Source organism: Meleagris gallopavo, chromosome Z (genome assembly GCF_000146605.3).
Source record: "Meleagris gallopavo isolate NT-WF06-2002-E0010 breed Aviagen turkey brand Nicholas breeding stock chromosome Z, Turkey_5.1, whole genome shotgun sequence".
Taxonomy (NCBI): Eukaryota; Metazoa; Chordata; class Aves; order Galliformes; family Phasianidae; genus Meleagris; species Meleagris gallopavo.
Window position 1 is genome coordinate 25,413,501 of NC_015041.2, and position 21,038 is coordinate 25,434,538.

Consider the following 21,038-nt stretch of genomic DNA (forward strand, 5'->3'; position numbering starts at 1 on the left):
TTTTTGAAAAAAAGATTTTTTACAAAACCCTTTTCTTTTGGTCAGCTCTTCTTCCCACAGAACCATTCCTCCAGCTAGCATTTCTGTTTATGATTGTGTACCTATCCTTCCATTCCTGTTTGTTTTGCCTTAAATTCTTTTTGAAAGGAGAAGTGTGGGCATGTGTTTGCTTTCTTCTTCACTGCTTTTCATTAGTGCCCAAATGGTTTGTCACCTTCTCCTATGTTTGTATTTCTGATGCCCTGGATATGTATGTTGTGTACTGTCTCAGACTCTCTGAAGTTTCTAGCATCAAGAGAGGCTGCACTGTTGCTGTCCATTAATACAGTCATGCCCATTCCTGCTGTCACACCACAGGAGTGTACAGTCATAGTCCTCTGTTAAAGAAATCAGATCTGGTTTTCTATTCAATATGTTTCTCCTCTTGGAGGTCCTAAAGATTGAGTCATAGATATGTACAGTGGCAAAATAGGAATAGTTCTGTCTGTACAAGTGTTTCTGTTTGTGTATTCAGCTCAGTAAGATGTGAACTAAGCATTCTCATCAGGGTTAGTTGCCTTTATAAACAGGGGAGAAGAGACGAGAAGAGGATTTTGCACTTCAGAAAAGGGTGTTAGCTTTATTTGATCAGCACAGTGAAACTATGTTTCACGTGTTAGTCTATCTTTATGTTTCTGTTCCATATCCCAAACTCGTGTACTCAAAAATGGTTTATAAGTTTTTTTTTTTCTGATACAAGTTCTTTTCACTTTTCTTTTTTATTGGCATGATTAAACATCCTATTGAAACAAAACTCCTCTTTGCTTCTCCTTTTTTTGTAACTTTTCTTTTTTTTAACTCTTAGTTTCTGATAAAGGAAAAAATTTGGTGGTGAAATGATTACAAAAAATGCTGAATTAAAAAAAAAAACACTTTGTTTAAAGATGCTTTAAATCTAGTAAAATTATTTTGATGGAAAATTAATAGTTTTATAAAGAATTTACAAATAAAATAGAGAGTTTTATCTTCTTTCCCATTTTCTGTATAAAATGAGTTAATTAAACTTGGGTTATCCTTATGCAACAAATTTCTCAAAGAGAAGAAATTTGTCTATGTTTTCCTTCAACTTAATGGAGCTTCCTAGGCAACCTACATTTTCAGTTGGAATAAATTTTTCTATTTCTTTTATAAAAAGTTCCCAATTAGTAGGCATGCATTTATATTAAACAAACTGCAAGGTCTCTGTACAATCAGCTTGCAGTAACAATATTTAGTATGCCTATGTATATGTTTTAGAGTGAGGCAGTTTGATCCTTCTGTATAGAGATGAATGATTTTCTTTCCTACTACCAAGCCTTGCAAATGAAGTTATCTGAAATGATCAGTGAATAACCAGAATCTCATTTCATTTTAGGGACCTTGTGTAATTTTTGTTCTCAGGTAAACCTTTTTAGTTTTCTTTTTCTTCTGATACCACTTTTTGCCTTGTTTTTGTACTTGGAATCTGACAGTTTCTATTAAGGAACAATTTCCAGTGCCCTGCATGCCTCCAGCATGTTTTTCTGACCCCAAGCTGTATTCTCTGCACTGTCTTTGGAAGATGTTTGGCCCTGTTCTGCATACCAAATACCATGATAACTGTAGCTCTTCAGTGAATAAAGTATCAGGAACTGTAGGGAGTGCAAGTATTTGAGTAGAACCTTGTCTCCCATTCCTTGATTGCCTTAACCTCTTCTTTGCAAGCAAAACTAGGGAACCTCTAGCAATTATATCTTCGTGTTTGAAGAGAAAAAGTGTTCGGGGCATTCCAGTAGAGCAGAGACAGAAAGGGCAAAGTTTGGGCTAAAAATAGCTCAAGCCAAGCCACAGGCTGTACTTTAACAAGTTGGTGTATGTTACACCACTTTGTAATATGAGACCAGTGCTGTTCATGTGCTTGTATGTGGGCAGTTTGTCTCCTTGGCGTTGCCAAACAGATCCTAAGGAGGGAAAAAAAAAAAGTCAAAAAAAAGAAACGGAAAAGGAACGAATGAGCGGTCCAGTGGTGCTTTGTGCTTTTCAAAATGTTTGATTCCAGGATAAATGTTTCAGCTGAATTTATTTGAATGACAGTTAAGAAAAGTTTCTACTTGTGTATTTTGTATTTACTTAGGTTTTGAGTTAAACTTCTTTGGATTTTTATAGTGAATTTATGCGTTGTTTCTCTTTAAATTCTTATTTTGTTTTCACAGTCCATTGATGGCTTACATGAGAAAGGAATGGTTGAAGACGTTCATTGTGGCTCCATGAAGACTATGCGACCTCCTCACCCTGGGATGGGCCCACCTCAGAGTCCAATGGACCAGCATAGCCAAGGTTCATATATACTATGCATGCTATATGAATTTGAGGCCACATTCTGCTGCAAAGAGTCAGCAGTTCCATGGAATAGTTTTCTAATTATTTTCATTCATCTTTGCTTGGAAAAACTTAGCTCAAATCAGGCAGCAAGGTGAATAACATCCTGTCTGGAGTGTTTATTGGTCATGTATTGGAAAAAAGAAGAAAGGTGTTTTTTTAAAATTCAACTCCATGGCTAGGGCAAATAATTGGAGTAAGTCTTTTACACATGTTAGCTTTTGTCTGTTAAATAGATATGGCTAAATGGAAATGCAATAGAATATTATCTATTTTATTCCATTGATAAAGGAATGGTAAGAGAAGAATCCAAGCAACCCTGAAGAAATCTTCTTTAATATCTGTGTTGTTTGATCAAGGGCTGATCAAACTATTTGCTAATTATTTTTTTATCTCAGAAAATAGGAACGCCTTTTACTATGTTGCTACTTATCTTTATGTCATTTAGCTTGTAGAATAAAAGGACTTGCATTTTGTAAGCAGCTCAGTATGCTGGACATTCATCTGGTAACATCTGGCAATATTAATTAGTTCAGCAGATGAGACTTGGTATATTGTAGAGTTAACTGTATTGCTGTAACACCTGAAGAATCCCACCTGAAGTTAAGATTCTGATTTGATACACATTTGATATGTTAAGAGATTGTTTGCTGCGTTTACACATTTATTACAGAGAGTAAGAAAAATGCTGGAAGGATAAAATACATACAGGCTAGCAAAATGATTTTACCTGGATTACTTTGTGGCTTTGCAGTTTACTGTGTCTGTGACCCCAGTGGCTAATGCATCACTGGAGTCTCTATCTTGGAGCTTCAACACTATGAAGTATTGTTTTCCAATTTCGCTGTTTAGTATCAGTTAACTGAAAAATAACTTCTACGAGGACAAATTCTTCATTGATTAAAACATTTTCACCGACTTCAGTAGCATAAAAGCACAATCACTTGAGAGCAAAATTTTACCTGACTTTGCATTCACATTCATTGTTTTGCCTGTAATGAAACTGTTACTTAAAATGAATAGAACATTTAGTTTGAAGGTTAGAAATGGGTCCAGTTCAAACATACAGTAACAAAAATTGCAAATGCTTCAAATACAGAAATCTAAGTTGTCTTCTTTTCTGTGCTAGGTGAGATCAGACTTCTCAATTGTGTCGTTCTGCAACAACATAGTGTAGATCATTGTATCAGTAGTATCTGTGGCAGCTTAAAGATTGCAGATTCTTGCTCTCCCCTTGTTGTATGTCAGCAGTGGTTGCAAGGTATATCAAGAACACCGGAGCTCTCACCTGAGTAGGCTTTTTCAAGAAAACAGTTTTTAAAAAAATTGAACCTCCAAAACACTGATATTTAAAGTACTCCATGTTAATGAGGAGCTTTTCAGCTTTCTCTGTCTGTTTGCCATCTGTTTTTCTTCTTATACGATTGTTTTTTCATGAATGAAGTTGGTAGCAGTAGAAGCTCATACAGTTGATAGGAAGATCTTGTCTGCTGACCTAGTATACATATTTCCATGATAGAAAACCACACTTCTTGATAGCCCTTCAACACGTAGTATCCTACTTTCAGTCTGATATACCAGGCAATTAGATTTGTGTTTCCACAACCCCTGAGAAAATAGAGTGTATAGTAAGAGAGACTTTAAAAAAAGAGAGAAGTAAAAAGTAGAAGAAACCCTTCTCCCCATGAGTGCCGACACTAGAGGGAGTAATGTGAGTTTTCTACAAGTACATGGAGAGATGCGTAGTGAATCTTCTAATTTGGACAAAATCTGCAATTATGTTTGGTATGTTATTAGAAATCAAAATTTAGGGTATAACATACACTTGGAGATTTTGGAGTAGTAGCTTGAGTTTCCATTAGTTGTATATAGTTTTAACAAGATGCAAATCAAGTAGAAATTACACAGTATTGGTTCTAGGTCTCTTTTTTTTGTTGTTTGTTTTTTTTTTCATGGTTCATTGCTTGTAGGCCTGAAATCAAAGTACGTGGATACATGTAATGATTAATGTTATTTTCAAAAGTTCAGTGGAAAGTTAGGGAATGAGTGACTCTGGATTTCTGCAATTAGTTTAAATATGTAAGCGGAATGCTTACATATCATAGTTAGCCTAGCACTGATTCTAGGTAAAATAAAGAGTTTTGTCTTTTAATTTTGTATGGCTGTCTATGATGCAGGCCATTGGAAACAGCTTTATTGAAAAATCAGTACTGTCAAACAAATATGCTATTATTTTTCTGGGGACTGTAAACTAGGTTGATTTATTATACTATAAGCAGATGCAGAATGGTATTTTACAATGAGTAGCACAATCAGACTTAGCCCATGTAATGGTAAAGCTAATAGTAGTATGACAGGCACAGCTCGGATGGCCTAGTATACTTACAAAAGATGCCTGGGTTGTTACTCTCTGACAGCAATTTAAGAGAGCAATAGCACTGTATAAAATCAGTATAAGTTCTGTTAAATATATTAAACTTGTTAAATGTTAGATTATAAAATTCTGTTGCTAGAAGTTGGTCATCCTATTGGGAATATTTCTAGTTTGTTTTGTATGTCTGTTTTTGGTTCAGTGCTGTTCAAAATATGTAGGCTCTGAAAGTGATGCCCTCTATTTATTTGCTTGGAAACTACAGCAGATACAAGAACATAATAACATTATTTGATAGAGCAAACTCTCAGCTACAAAATACTGTTTTTCAGTATAGTCAGCACCATTAGCTGTGTATTTTTGCCAGCAATGTACAAGCGCATACATGCTGTGCTCATCAAAATCTGTAACAGCAGAGGTGACTCACTGTTTCACAGCTGCTCTGACAGCTCCATTGTTAGAAAAATGTTGCCCGTGCAGTCCATATTTCATCAGCCCAAACAGATGGAAGTCAGAAGGCACCAAGTCTGGACTATGATGTGGGTGTGGTAGGACAGCGCAGTGAAAACTGGCAGTGTGTTCCATGATATTCAAACTGGTATAGGGCCTGCATTAATGTGTTGCAAGAGAAAGGATGTCTTCTTTGGCCTGACTCTGGAAGTTAGGGCTTTCAGCTTAGACAGTGTTGTGATGCAGCGGTCAGAGCTGATGGTTTGTCTGGATACCATAAAGTCTGGAAGCACCATCCCTTTCCTATTCCAAAGGTGATGCACATCACTTTACCCACTGAGGACTGCATCCTGAACTTTTTCTTTGTTGGGGAATTCACACATCTCTACTCCGTGGGCTGCTGTTTTGATTCTAGCTCATGGTGGTGACACCACATGTCATCACTGGTAATAATGTGATCCAGGAAACTGTCACCTTCAGCTTCATGTTGGTTCTGCAGATCCTGACAAACTTCCAAACAGTGTTCGTTCTTTTTCTGAGCATTTGTTGGCCTGGTGCAAACTTTGTGATAATCCAATGTTGCCATTGTTATTTACCATGCAATGAAGCCATTTTTCACCTCTGTACACAGTCCTGTTTGTAATCTCCAGATTTGAATGGATGAGTTGATCTAGGTGCTTTTCATTTTATGGTGTGACAGCTGTGCGTGGCCATTTGAAATGTGGCTTGTCTTCCACATCCCTTTTGCCACAGCTTATACGCACCACCCACTGCCTCACTCACACTCCGCAAGTGTTCAGCAAGTATCTATGACTGTCAGCGGGTGCCTTTTTTTTTCTGCATGGAGGAATTCAGTGACATACTTTTGCTTTATCTGTACTTCCATGTCAGATGCTATTATGTCAGACTGCCCTTCTGCTGCCACCTGTTGCGTGGCAACAACATGTAATGGAATATTGGTGAGAAGATTCTATCTATTCTGCTGGTACCATCAACATCCACCTCTGGCATCATGGGCCAACATAATAAAATAGGAGGCATAACTTTTGGAGCACTTCTATTTGCCAGTGATCTGGAAATAAGTACAAAATCAGTGCTGATAGCTGTCTTTTGTGTATGTAGTGTAGAATTATGTCATAGGAAGCAACGATGCTGAAAAAAGTTCTGGTTGCTCTGGCAGAATTTAATGCATGTTCCTATATACAGTGCTTGAAACTATGGAATGGAATGTAGTGCATGCCCCCAGGAGCAGGAATAAATTGGATGAAACACTGTATCACGTTGTATTACAATACCTTCAGTTAACAACAAAGTTGAGAAATATTTAAGGTTGTATCAAATGTTTGGAGCATCTGTCATATGAAGAGAAGCTAAGTGAGACCTCACATACTGAACAAAAGAAGCAACAAAAAGAGAGCCACATTCTTTGCTGTGATGCCCAGTGGCAGAACAGGAGGCAAAATGCACAAATGGAAATATACAAAGTTCCACTGGAATATGAGAAAACAATTTTTCACTGTAGGGGTGGCTAAACAGTGCCACTGTTATCCATGAAGATTGTCTAATACCTATTCATGGAGATAATCTCCAAACCCTTCTGGACATGTTGCTGGGCAGCTTGATGCATCTGACCTGCTTGAGCAGGTGGTTGGGCTAGATAATCTTGGAAAGTATCTTCCGGCCTTAATGATTCCATATAATGGTGTCTTGAGTAGAAAATACATAAAAGAATGATTTTGAAACTTGGAAAATATGCATTTTTGCTTAGAGAATGGTGAGCTGCATTTTTTTATATTCTTGATCAATTTCCTCATTTCCAGATGTTAGAGTGGAATGTAATGGATGACTCAAAAAAGTACAGGCAATTTTGATACCTGCAAATTCATGTTTGATCAATTCAGACTATATTAAAAATCTGCCTCTTATTTGAAGAAGATTATTAACTTTTGGGACAAGGGCTACCCAAATATTTGTGGTAGGTTTTATGTCACTTGAAATGTAAGTCAGTGGTGGATGTCTTTCTGATAAATTCTGTAACCCAAAGGGAGGGAAGATGAAGGCTTTAAGTCTGTCTTATTCGTGTCAGGTAGACTGCAATAACCGTAGAGCTCCCTTAAAGTCAGAAATCTGTGAACCTGTAAAGAGACTCCAAGATTCTGAGGAGAGCTGTGAAGCTAGAGAAGGAAACAATGGTTTTACTTCTTGGTCAATAGGAGAGTGGATTGTGAATTTGTGATAAATGCATGAACAGTCCTTCTGTATGTGGTGTACGGTTAGAAGTGATCACAAAATCAGATTTAATCTAAACTTTAAGTGTTCCAATTAAAACCTTTTTTTTAGAAAAAAGAAAGTTCTTTCAAAAGTGTGTTTCTGAGTACCAAAGCATGCATGCACTTCTAAAAAAAAGCAACAAACAAAAATACCACCAACAACACAAAGTGCATAAATAAATAAATACATAAAATGTTGAAATCTGCAGCTCACTGGAAAATGCGTGATTTTGAGGATCTAAAAATGTGCATATAAATGTAGATTATAAATTAGAAATAAATTGAACTGCACATGTAGTTGTAGGTATATATGATCTGTGTAATCTGAACATATGCTGCAAATGAACAATCTTGAAATGAGGACCACTGAATTTAGAGCAAGTCAGGACAGATTTTTCAAGGTAATGATCATTACAGTCTGTGAAGAAACAATAAGTGGATCCTTTTCGAGGTGATGAGACTTACCTTGATGAGTAATTCAAAAGCATTTCTAAGTTAAATCTGTCATTCTGCTCATAAATACGTATTTCCTGTTTCCATGAGGTCACTAGTCTGAGATTTTTTGCATTTATTTATTTACTTTTTAAACTAATTATAATTACTAAAACATGCACCTTTATTATTTAGATTCTGGATTTTTTACTTTCTTGATGTTCAGTGGTAAGCTGGTCATGCAGAAATAATGTCTTGCTAGTTGAGACAGTTTGTTACATTTTCGTTGCAATCATACTACAACACCATTGCTTACAAATGTTGGACACCAATTTACAGGCAACCTGTATATCTCCTCCCTCAGCAGTTACTGCTGGTATCTGTCTCCTCAATAGTTACTCTTTCCACTGCCAAATTTTAGAAAGGGTAGCATTCCTGACTATTTCCAGCAACCAGTTTTCTTTTTTTGAACTCAAGCACAATGATGTCCTTGTTTTAATCTTAAAACCCTTATTTTAATGCTAATAGATTAAATAGAAAGGGAAGTCCATTGCTCTGACTTCATAGTTGGCTGTTTAAATAATAATCTTGCTGCACGTAACTGAATTTGGGCTGTGTTAATGTTTTCAGCTTATGTGAATGAACTCTGCTGGAAGTGTCTGTATTGATACTGGAAGTATGAAATTTACTTTAAATTGTTAAAATGATAAGCAGACTTATCCAGAAAATTAAATGTATGTTTAGATTTATTTTGTAAGAGGAATGAGAAGAACCTGCAAAAAGAAGCCTGATGTTCATGTGATGGAGGCTCTATAAAGTGGACTGAAACTGGAGATATAATGACACTCAATAAGGCCAAGTGCAGGGTGCTGCACTTGGGACAAAGCAATCCCAGTTATTTATACAAACTGGGGAAAGATCTCCCTGAGAGCAGCCCTGTGGAGAAGGACTTGGGGGGTCCTGGTGGATGAGAAGCTGGACATGAGCCAGCAGTGTGCGCTTGCAGCCCAGAAGGCCAACTGTGTTCTGGGCTGCATTAAAAGAGGAGTAGCCAGCAAAGAGTGGGAGGTGATTGTCCCCCTCTACTCGACTCTTGTGAGGCCCCATCTGGAGTACTGTGTGCAGGCCTGGGGTCTTTGGCACCAGAAAGACACAGAACTGTTGGAATGGGTCCATAGGAGGGCCACTGAGATGACCAGAGGGCTGGAGCACCTCTTCTCTGTAGAAAGGTTGAGGGAACTGGGCTTGTTTAGCTTGGAGCAGAAAAGGCTCTGGGGAGACCTCATTGTGGCCTTCCAGTACATGAGAGGAACATATAAACAGGAAGGGGAATGACTGTTTACAAGGGTGGATAGTGAAAGGACAAGAGGGAATGAGTTTTAAGTTAGATATTAGGAGGAAGTTTTTCACTCAGAGGTTGGCGACGCACTGGAACGGATTGCCCAGTGACGTCGTGGATGCTCTGTCCCTGGAGGCATTCAAGGCTAGACTGGATGTGGCTCTGGGCAGCCAGGTCGAGCAGCCTGGTTGGCGACCCTGCACGTAGCAGGGGGGTTGAAACTAGATGATCACTGTGGTCTTTTTTAACCGAGGCCATTCTATGCTTCTATGATAATTTTCTCTGTTTTCCTGGTATTGAGAGTAAAAGTAAAATGCAGTTAGTCTAACATGGGAGTGGCACACAGACCAATTTTGAATATTTCAGGTAGTTTAAATTGCTGTTAGTAAGTGCAAGCATAAGAACTGCAGATGCTCAAGGTTCTGGGACCTAACCTATGCATACTTTTAATTACTGATTGGTATTTGTTGAGGTTCATATTAAGATAGTTTACAGAATTCATCAAGATTTTACAGTTTCACAAACCATCTTCATTGTCCCTACTGTTTTTAAATTAACTGCATTTTGCTTTCCAATAAGTTTTAAAGATGAAAGGAGATGTATTGGGTCATCTTACCATCTGCCTGCCAGCATATGACCTCAAAACAGTTTATTTCTCCAGCCCTAGTTTTAAATGATTTTTGCACCCAACTTCCTATTTTTGTGTTTGGAGAGTTTTGCAAGGAAAGTCTGTGTTAGTGAGCAGGTGTTCTTTGTCTTTTTCTTGGTTGAGAGTTTCACAAGAACTGAAATACTGACCACTCTATCAGCGGAAAAGCCTTATTCATTTCTCATCATAAAAAAAATAAATAAAAATGGTAGCCTTGATCTGACACAATCACTGTATGTTCTAAAGTGTTATGCATTCTTGTGATTTATTGTGAGCTTATACTTGATTCTTTTATTAGGTAAATACCATACTGAATTAAATTTTTATAATTTTTCTGTATCTTAAATAAAATTCTCTTACCTTCTTCTATAAGAATGTAAATTTCTTATTCTGTTTGGCAGAAAGATTTTACATATATGATCCTCTGACACTTTATCATTTGTCTTCTTAATTTTTAGTGAAAGTCAAGATTTCTTTTAAATATTTCATCATTTGAAGTGATAAAAAATAAGGTTCAAGTGCCATTTGATTCAGGATTTTGCTTGCTCTCCTAGAGCTTCATTTGAGTCTTGCCATTTTGAGTAACTTCTTCTTAAGGAATGTTTTGTGTTGGCAGTTGAGGTTCCAGTTCCAAGATAGGCATCCATAGAAGGAGACATTTGATGTTCTTTGTCTTATACAAAGACTTAATCTTTGTCAATTAAGAAGCAGTCATATATGAACTAAATACTTCCTATTTTTGTGTTTAGAGAGTTTTGCAAGGAAGCTCTGTGTCAGTGAGTAGGTGTTCTTTAATGCGTATGCATTTAAAAAAAACCAACAACACAAATCTTAAAACATCAAGCTGCAATATATATAGTGAACTAGAATCATAGAATCCTTAGAGTTGGAAGGGATACCAAAAGGTCATCTAGTCTAACTCGTTTGCAACAAACAGGGATGTCCACAGCTAGATCAAGTTGCTCAGAGCCCTCAACTGGTCACCCATCACCTCTCCGTGCAACCTGTTCCAATGCCTTGCCACCCTCACCGTAAAATCCTTTTTCCTTATATCCACACTAAATCTACCCTCTTTAAATTCGAAATCATTTCCCCTTGTTATGTCGCAACAGACCCTGCTGAAGAGTCTGTCCCCTTCTTTCCTCTAACCCCTCTTTAGATACTGAAAGGCTGCTCTCAGGTCACATTGGAGCCTTCTCTTGTCCAGGCTGAGCAGCCCCAGTCCGCTCAGCCTGTCCTCAAAGGAGGGGTCTTGGATCCCTTGGATCATTTTTGTGGCCCTTATCCTGATGTGCTCCAACAGGATTATGTCTCTCCTGAGTCTAGTCTAGAACTAGTCTGCCATTCTGATGTCTCTTTGTTGTATTTCATGTTAAAATTTGTCATTCTCCAAATATGAGGAAGATTGTTCTTTTTAGGAATATTTGAACCACAGAACCATAACTTCTCAAACAACAGCTTGTGTAGCTAATTTCAGGTGGCACTTTGTGAAGAAGTGCAGAAAATATTACAATCACCCTGACTTGAGAGAGGTATTTTTATACCTTGTGTACTGCCAAAGAAATGTAGTGGAATATAGATTTGACTAGCCAGACTGCTAAAATTGTGATCATCTCATCTGTTTTAGGTTATATGTCTCCACACCCGTCTCCACTAGGAGCACCAGAACATGTATCCAGTCCGATGTCTGGAGGAGGTCCAACTCCACCCCAGATGACTCCCAGCCAGCCAGGACCTATTATACCTGGGGACCCGCAAGTTATGAGTCAGCCCAACAGAGGTCCTTCCCCTTTCAGCCCTGTACAGCTACACCAACTTCGGGCTCAGATTCTAGCATACAAAATGTTAGCTAGAGGTCAGCCTTTGCCAGAAAATCTCCAGCTTGCTGTTCAGGGAAAGCGAACCCTTCCTGGCATTCAACAACAGCAGCCTCCCAGTGCCTTCAACAGACAGTCTGGTAAGTGCACCTAGGCCTTGTCATTGCACAAGTAATTCGTGAAGTTCTACTTGTGGAATGTTACAGAAACATGGTGTTCATGATTATAATTTGGGTCAGCATTCTGATTTTTTTATTATTGAGGAAGTGCATAGAACTAACCTATTATTAATAGAATATTGTACACAGAAATAGAAGTGTCCACCTCAATTATACCTGACATTTTTTGAGTGTTAATCATAGTTTATCGATCACAGTTTTACTCTTCTTAGAGTAATTTCCAGTTTCCTATTACTATGCTGTAAAAACAGATAGAAAATTTGGAGCAGATGAAAGTAAAACAAACCATGTATAACATGCTGTTGAGTATGCATAAGGAAAGTAAAATTTTCTTTATTAGTCTTTCTCTTCCAATGATAATAAATCTTACAGTGTAGTAAGCAAAGCACACTTTGGTCTTGAGAAAACTTTGTTAACACCCTGTGCCTCTTACATTTTCTGAACACTTCCATTATTGAGTGAGTATTAGAAATTGAGTGCTAAGCTGATATTGTTTTTTTGTTAGTAATGATTTTAGTAGTTCGTTTTGGTGTGTATCACTTTGCTAAGAGGTTTGTTATATATTTTCTTTCACAGTAAAATTTTCATAAAACTGTATTTAATGCACAGAAATACTACTTGCCTGAAAAGACTAGATGCTAGAAAGCAGAATAGTTGTTGAATGCTTGTTTCTTAATACGATTCTTTCCTCTGTCAAATTGTTAGGTATTGGGATGCATGCAATGAGTGGTGCTGCAACTGGACCAGGGCCTGCTGCAGGAATACCTGGACATACAGCTGCCATTACTCCTAAAACATGGAATGACGGTACAGGGGAGTATAAATCTCATAATATTTCATACACAGATTTAAGGTAAAACAGTGTAGGTAGAGACCAAGAAAAAGATAGAGGGGGAAAAAAAAGGAAAAGTTAAAAGTAATACAGACAAAATAGCATAACCTTTACTGTGCTTAGGACTTAAATATCAAGGAGAATCTAACCATTTATCTGTGAGTGACTTGGCCAGATGAAGTTATTGCAGTTAGTTAGCCTGAACATGAAGCACCTTTTTAAAATCAAAGTGAAATACATAAGCTGCCTGAGGACACCCATAAAATATATACTTAAGTGGTATTCTCAGCATGCTTAATTGCAGGAGGCTTGTCTCTTTCAACTATATTCTTTGCTGCTGTAAACTCAAGTTTTCAAACCTTGAACTCATACATGGCAGAATGAGGCTTTTTATTTTTTTATTTTTAATTGCTTTGGAAGTACAGTGCGGTCTTTGAGATCTAAAGAACATTGTAACATTCTTTTTCATGACTTAGTGTGATAATAATTTTTGGAATAAAAATATTTAGATTTGGATTTACAGGCTCATTTATGGTTTGAAAATAGAAGGAGGACTGTTTTGAAATTCATTGGAAATTACTAAGAATATATTTTGTCTTTATTTTTTAAGAGAAATTTAAAGATGAATGTAGTAGTATAGACTTGAGAATAATTCATTTCTCATTCAGCAGAAATCTTATACATTGCTGTTGCTTGTGGGTAAATCTGAGGACAGATAGAGAACTGTGATAGTAGATTTTTTTTTAAAATACAGAATGAAGTGCATATAACTGTGTGTTTAACTGGTAATTTTGAATGTTTTTCTGAACTCACATTCTTCTGCAGAAATCGTCTTGAATTTCTTCCTGTGTTCCATATTTCATGTTATGAATAAGTATTTTTTTTATGATTCAGGCCAAACCCCAGATATGAGTGTCTCCAGTGCACCGCAGAAACTTCCTGCACCATCTCTGAGTGGGAGGCCTTCTCCTGCCCCTACTGCTGCCCAGCCTGCTGCTGCTATGCCTGGGCCTTCTGTACCACAGCCACCACCTGGGCAACCTTCCCCCATTGTTCAGCTGCAGCAAAAGCAGAATCGCATCAGCCCTATTCAAAAGCCACAAGGATTAGACCCTGTTGAAATTCTTCAAGAACGGGAATATAGGTAAAAGTGAATAATATGATTCAAGTACATGTGCAGGTTGTTATTTTTCACTTTCTGGACAGGGAGACTTTGCAATCCAAGGTGGTAGTGACAATCAAGTAAATAGAGTTTCCAGAGAGGAACCATGTCAAAGAAATGTAGAAACATCACACTAAAGAAGATAATCTAATTCCATCTCAAGTTAGGAAGTAGGAAAGTGTGCAGTCAGTATCATTGCAAACCAACTAAGTTTAAAACAGGCTCAGGAACTCTGCTTGGTTACTGTATTATTGGACGCTTCAAAAGACAAAAGTTAGGAAATCTAAATCCTTGTAATCTACAGAGAAACAAATTTAGTGTGGGTAGTTTTCAAAGTTACAAACGAGTTATAAAGGGAATAATGGAAGTCAAAAGGCTGATAAAAGTTAGCGGCTAGAGCAAATTTTATTAGTGTGATCATGAATTTGGCTGAACTCCAAAAAATAAGGAGGTTGTAAGCAAGATTGAAGAAGAGGTTACCAGGAAACCATGGTCTTAAAAGTTGCCTCCTGAGTGCCTCAGTTTGTTGATGATTTATATTCATATAAATTATAGAGGATAACATTTCTTTCAGAATTAGATAAAGTCTTCTCCTGCTTTTTGGCTGTCTTCAAGATCCTTAAAAAAGCAATAGTAAGCCTTGTGAATCTGCAGGGCAAGAAAAGTCATGACCTGCACCTGAAATGTTTCTAATCATTATCCATTGGTGATAAGAGAACCACATAGCATTTCTTGATTTGAACTGATAAAACATCTTCCAATTACTGTAATAATGAGTGTGTAACAGAAAGGTAGCCAAAAGGAATGATGATCTTGCTGAAGACAAGGTTTAATGGCTTTCACTTTGTGAAGGTGAAGCAACATGAAGTTGTTTAGTGTGTGGTGCTATGCTCAGAATATAGGCCTTGATCACAGAAAAGCTTTCAATTTCTACATAAAATAATACTTAAGTAATTTTATGTCATGTCATTGTAGTAATTCTTTTTTTTTTTTAATTAGTCTTAGGCCATTGCTGTTTCAGTGTTTTATTGCTGTTTTCTAAAATGTTTTCCAGTAAGCTTGTAGAACACAAAATTATGCAGTTCCACAGTTGCTCTAAGAGAATAACTGTAGCACTAACCTGATCCAAAAATCGTGTAATCAATACAGTGCAACCATTTCTGCATAAGTTATCTCAAATTTTTTAGTCTTTGTAGCCCTATTCTGTTGCAGTATTTATGCCAGACTATTATGATTTAGGATGCATGAGTAGAAGAAGTAGGAATTGGTAGAAAATAACTGTTATATTCAATATTTAGAACTGACTACAGATACAGCATATTCATTAGTTCTAAATACCTGAATCTTCGTGACGGTGGAAGTGAGGTGGAAGTTTGATAGGAATTCTATAATAGTACAGTTCCATTTTTTCTGTTTACAGTAATTTTTAGATAGTGACCGAAGCTTTTTTAATCTTGAGTGTTCCTAGAAGTTAGTTTTGCCTTGCATACTGGAATAGTTATAACTTCTGGAATTTTTTTCATTGTTTAAAATTGCGTAAGTATCATAAGACAAACTTTTTTAAACAAGCAGTATAACAGTTTTTATGTTTTGGACAGTACTTGGCTTAGCTTTAATATAGGGAAGTTCAATGCAGAAACACGAACTATTCACACTTTACTCACACTAGTATAAAGGTTGTATCCTGATAACCTTTGAAGTTAGTCACAGTTTTATGAAATCGTTGTCTCTTAAGATCTCTCAGTAGTTAACTTTTCTGATAAAGCATTATGCTCTTCAATACCTAGAAAATGAAATGAGTTTTTAATGAAAAAACAGAATACAACATAGATGTTTTAGGGATCCGTATTTCAAAAAACAGACCCAAAAGGTACTCTGATTTGTTGTGGAAGTCTGAACTTTGAATCTGACTAGGACAGGAATTCTTTAAAATTCCTGTATTTACTCGGTGACCTTGATCGTATGGGAACACAGTTTCACATTGATTTACTGCTAATTCATCAACATCATGATAAAAGCTAATTACTGTGGTATTTGACCATTCTTTTCAGGGCACATAATTCTTACTTGGTTAAGAGCTGACTTTTGGGAGAGGATATAAACTACTGTGTACACATTTCCATGTTTTTATGAATCATTTATATGTTTATGTATTAAAGTATGTCTTACTTGCACACAATATAATACTGTAAATGTGAAATACTTTAGTTTTTGCTATTACACTGAAGAAATTACATCTAATTATTTATTTTAGTGACAGAGATTTTGTTTTCCCTTCCTCACTACTGTGAAATTATGTAGTTTGACAATTCATCAAGTAGGCATTTAAAAATAAAATATAGAGATCCTATCCATTAACCGCATGTTAAATAGACTAACAGAGATAGAGAAGTGGTAATGGACCCAGTAACACTGATGAGTCTGAAAAGGCTTTAAATCTGGTGTAAGATCAGCATACTACTTCTCCCTGAAGACCTTTGATCTTAATTATAAAAAAAAAAGGGTTCTGGCATAAATTAACAAAGAGAAGGAAAATGGGGAGTTAATATTGTTAAATTCATGTGACTGGGCCAGAAAGCTGTTTGTGGTATATGTTAAAATGGTATTATGTGATAATTGTTGTTAATCTCTGTATGAGTAATGGTGGATGAAAAGGAACCTAGATATTTAAAATTCAGATTAATGCAGGAAATTTAAAGTATTGGTATGTGGACAACTGTTAAATTTGTGGTCTTTGAAATCTTGCTGAAGTGATAAGTTCATGTTGTGCTCTTACATAAGTCTTTGCCCTCTCTTTAAAATAAATACTGCTTTTCAGTTTTAGTGAGTATATTTTTTAGAATTACTAGCCAGTGTATTATAGAGTTACTGTGTTATGTGGAAAGGCTTTTTTTCACATTTTCAGTGCTAATTAGAAGAGAAAAAAAAAACACTCACCAGTGTCCTGTAGACTGTCACTAGCTTCTTTCTGTTACCTGCAAAGTCCCTCTTTTGTATGTCATCTGTGCAAGAAAGGCTGGAATGCACAAACACAACCTCTGTAGTTGACCTCGGTTAATGAGGAAGACGTGTACGTTGCTTAATTGCAAAGGGATCTCTGTGTAGATGTGTAAGCTGCTTTCAGCATCAATGAAGATAGATAGCTGAGTTGCAAAGAGTAATTAAATGTATAGTTTAAGTAAGATTACCCTAGTAAAAATCATGTGGAAAACTTCTTTCCTTGGGTTCCACTGACTTTATAGCCATTAGTATTGTTCAATACAGACAGGAACAGTCCGAGAAAATGCAGTCATTCTTTTTAAAGACTTGAATGTGGTTGTAATTTTGAAATGCCTCAAGTAATTGGGACATTTGCTTGAGGTGAGGTGCCTACCATGAAATCTTTTTAAAGACCTCCCAACTTATTCAAGAAAATACTATTCTTGTTAGTACCCAAGATGATATGGTTAATACTTCTAAAAGAGTGTGAAATAAAATTGACAAGTAAATGTCTTTTTTTATTTAATACATAACCCATGTGGCTCCCATTTTTCATTGCTTTTCCTTATATGTGGTCTAGATTTTCATTAATATGTACTGTTTTTCTGACCAGGACTTTACTTCAAGAGCAGACCAGGTTTTGTGTGAGTTAGTGAGTGTGTTAGTGACTTAGTGTGAGTAGTGACTTAAAATGCTGTTTTTTTTGTTTTTTTTTTTCCCCTATTTTTTCCCTGTGACTGGATTGTAAAAGGACAGTAATTACACATGATGGAGAGTAAGTGTAGTTGTGTGTAGCCTGGTGTAAACCTCTCTTTTTGAAGTAATTTAGAGAAATTTGAAGATGAACCTGGAATTAGTAAGCAACCTTGAGAATGAGAAAGAAAATGGTTAGCAGTGTGAAGTCTTTTGTACAGGGTGGATTGCTTAGAGTGGTAACAGGACATAACAGCTCACTGTAAACTTGCATTATATTTTGTCACATCTCAAGAAGGTTGTATGTTTGGATTTTTTAGGATTGATTTACATGATAGAAATAGAAACTCCATCCAGCTTTTGCTTTTGCTTGACTTTATGCTCTGTAAACTTTTGGAGATTCTTTAAACTACTTTATTTCCAGTGGTAGCCTAACAAAACAATTCTTAACGAATTAGTAAGTGAACATTTCACTTCATACTTGTTTGCAAAATGGTTAATCCATTTAGTTACCTAAACTTAAACAATGATAGGGAGCGGCATGATTACTTTTTGTGCACAATCTTTTTTTTGAGCAAGAAGGAACACCCAAAGCCAACAAAAAATAATGAAAATGTTAAACTGAGAATGTGTTCAGTATTCAGTTGCTTTACTACATCCACAGCTAAGAAGAGGATTTTGGAAAGACTGTGTCTTTTTTATTGACTAAATTTCATAGAAATCAGTGATAGCAGAATTTGGCTGTAACTATTCTGTAGGTGAACTTTTCGGAAGCATTGCAGCTGTTTGAGAAGTTATCATCCATAATTACATCCACATGCAACTTTTGGTTGATTTAGAATTTTCGGGTCTGGTATTTTTGTGCCTGGCAAAATTTGGGGTTCACAAGGATACTTCTTGTAAGTAAAACTCACAAGAACAATGTAACTATTGGCTTTCTGATCTTGGTTGTCAGTGTGAAAAATATAGTAAAACAAGGTCGTTCTGACTTTTGGTCCATTGTTCTTTCTTTTGAATTTGCAAATGAATGCAAAGAAGGATTGTAATGGAAAAGTACACAAAACTGTACCCATCAAAGAAAGAAACCTGAAAACAATTCGATCTGATACGAATAAAAAGCATTTTCTAAGTTGCTTTCCACACCTACCCTCTTAGTCAAAATTTTAAAAAGGGCCTAGGATTAAATCCAGTGTTTGGTAATTCAAAGCAGTTAAGTTTATCAAATGTCATCTCCATTTTTGCAAAAGCCTCATGTTTCAGAAACAAGTAGTAGAAGCCAAATAACTACCTGAGATAAATTGCTTATTTTTACTGTATTGGTTTGTATGTATTACAATAGAGATTTCTCTGGCGTCTTATGCAATTTTCTGTTTACTTAGGCTTCAAGCACGAATTGCTCACAGAATTCAGGAACTGGAAAACCTGCCAGGTTCTCTGCCCCCTGATCTGCGAACCAAAGCGACGGTGGAGTTGAAGGCACTTAGGTTACTGAATTTCCAGCGCCAGGTAATGCCTTTTTCTTAATGAAAATTGTGTGAGATTATAACCAAACATGTTCATGTAATATAGGATGAACTGGTGAGAGAATCTGTAACAGTACTAAGCCTGAATATGGGATTTTGTGTGAGAACAGACTTGAATTATGAGCATGTAGTAGAAATGTTTAACTTAGACTTTGTTTTCTTACTATGAATGTGCAAGTATACTTTCTCTCCTCTGCTTTTTCTTATATTTTAAAATGTAACGAAAGAAGTGTACCTTTCTTAAAGAGCCAGATTGTGGCACAAAGAGGAAATGATGAGAAAAAGTTGCGGATACATTTTCAACACAAATCCCAGCAGATTATTATTTCTGGACATTCTTTGTACTTGTCATGAGTCCTTCGTTTTGGGAAGAATTGTGTGGTGATGGTGGTGTGTGGTTTTTCATTGTGATCTGTTCTGAGACTTCTACTGTCGCACACAGACTTTGATCTTACTGATTTAATTTTCATACCTAAGAAAGAAGTTTGATCTTGAGTGCTTGCATAAGTAAATGAATTTCAGAAAGGGATGAACTGTGGTAGGCTCTTATGGACCTCTTGTCATTGTTTTTTTCAACTAGTTTTCAGAAGTAGGCATGTAATTTGACAGGTTTGGAAAAAATACTTCCTTGACAGTAGCTGTACTCTGATCTCCGAGTCTTTCTTGCTGCTGTCCTAATATTCCTTTGTAATGAAGTTTTGTGAGAGGACAAATTAAAAGCAGCAGGCTCTCCTTGCTGCAGTGCTGGCTGTACTGTTCCAAGCCTTCAGTATTTCCCTCTTTCTTCTGTCCCCGTTGCAGCTGACCATGAAAGGAGTCATCAGCACTCTGAAAAGCATGTTATATGTATTTTACATTTGTGTTTTATGAATCTTGGCTACCTCTTATCTTGAAACAGAACAATGATTTGTGATATCTTGTTAAGAAGAAATGATGATGTATGATGAACTCTTTTGTCATCCTCTGGGGGTTTATGAGGTTTTATAGAGACAAACATATCTATTACAGCTGACTAGATGCTGGATGTCTTTAGAACTATAATATAAAGGAAGAAGGAGGCTGGGACATCTCCTGTTCTTCCACATATCAAACCTATTTTGTTTTTTTTTTTGTTTCTTTTTTTCTCACTGGTAGTTGAGACAAGAGGTAGTAGCCTGTATGCGCCGTGATACAACACTGGAGACGGCACTGAACTCCAAAGCCTACAAACGAAGCAAGCGCCAGACTTTGAGAGAGGCCCGTATGACAGAAAAACTTGAGAAACAGCAGAAGATAGAACAGGAGAGGAAGCGTAGACAGAAGCATCAGGTATTTTAACTTATTAGTTGTTTTCCTGGTCACAGAAATTCACCTTTCTTTATTCTGTTGGTCTTACTTGTTACTTACTTTACTCACCTTTGGAGTTTTTAAGAAACAAAACAGAACAAAACACCTCAAAATCATGTACTAAGTAATTGGAAAATGGTGAGGTTAGACCTCCTGTGTTCTTGATTTCAAATCTTGTACTTTGTCCAGATCCTACACTTACTTGTTTCTCCTTCTAGGAATACCTGAATAGCATATTGCAACATGCTAAAGACTTCAAGGAGTACCATCGGTCAGTGGCTGGCAAAATTCAGAAACTTTCTAAAGCTGTGGCAACTTGGCATGCCAACACTGAACGTGAGCAGAAGAAAGAAACTGAGAGAATTGAGAAAGAAAGAATGAGGAGACTAATGGTAAGGATTGGAGGGAAGGGTATGATTGTTTTAGTGAAAATCACTCGTTTTTAATATGTATCCTCTTCACATCTCATAGACAGTCTCAGACACCCATATCTTTCCTTTGCAGAAACCTCTTTGACTTAATAAGTATAAATTTGAAACTGATATACTTTGATTATGTGTTTTTAATTATGGTAATCAGTGTGACACTGTTCACTTCAGCTTTTAGCAGATCTTTTTTTTTTTTTTGTCTTCTGTCTACC

The 21,038-nt window shown here is 36.5% G+C and overlaps 1 protein-coding gene across 1 annotated transcript; it reads left to right on the forward strand.

Moving 5' to 3' along the window:
• The first annotated feature begins 2,069 nt into the window (after positions 1-2,069).
• On the forward strand, positions 2,070-20,859 carry LOC100547042 (probable global transcription activator SNF2L2). The gene is made up of 8 exons (XM_010725619.2): positions 2,070-2,090; positions 2,211-2,334; positions 11,515-11,844; positions 12,589-12,696; positions 13,610-13,859; positions 18,929-19,055; positions 20,207-20,380; positions 20,617-20,859. The coding sequence occupies exons 1-8, from the start codon at positions 2,085-2,087 to the stop codon at positions 20,842-20,844; spliced, it is 1,347 nt and encodes a 448-aa protein (XP_010723921.2). The 5' UTR covers positions 2,070-2,084; the 3' UTR covers positions 20,845-20,859.
• Positions 20,860-21,038: the final 179 nt, after the last annotated feature.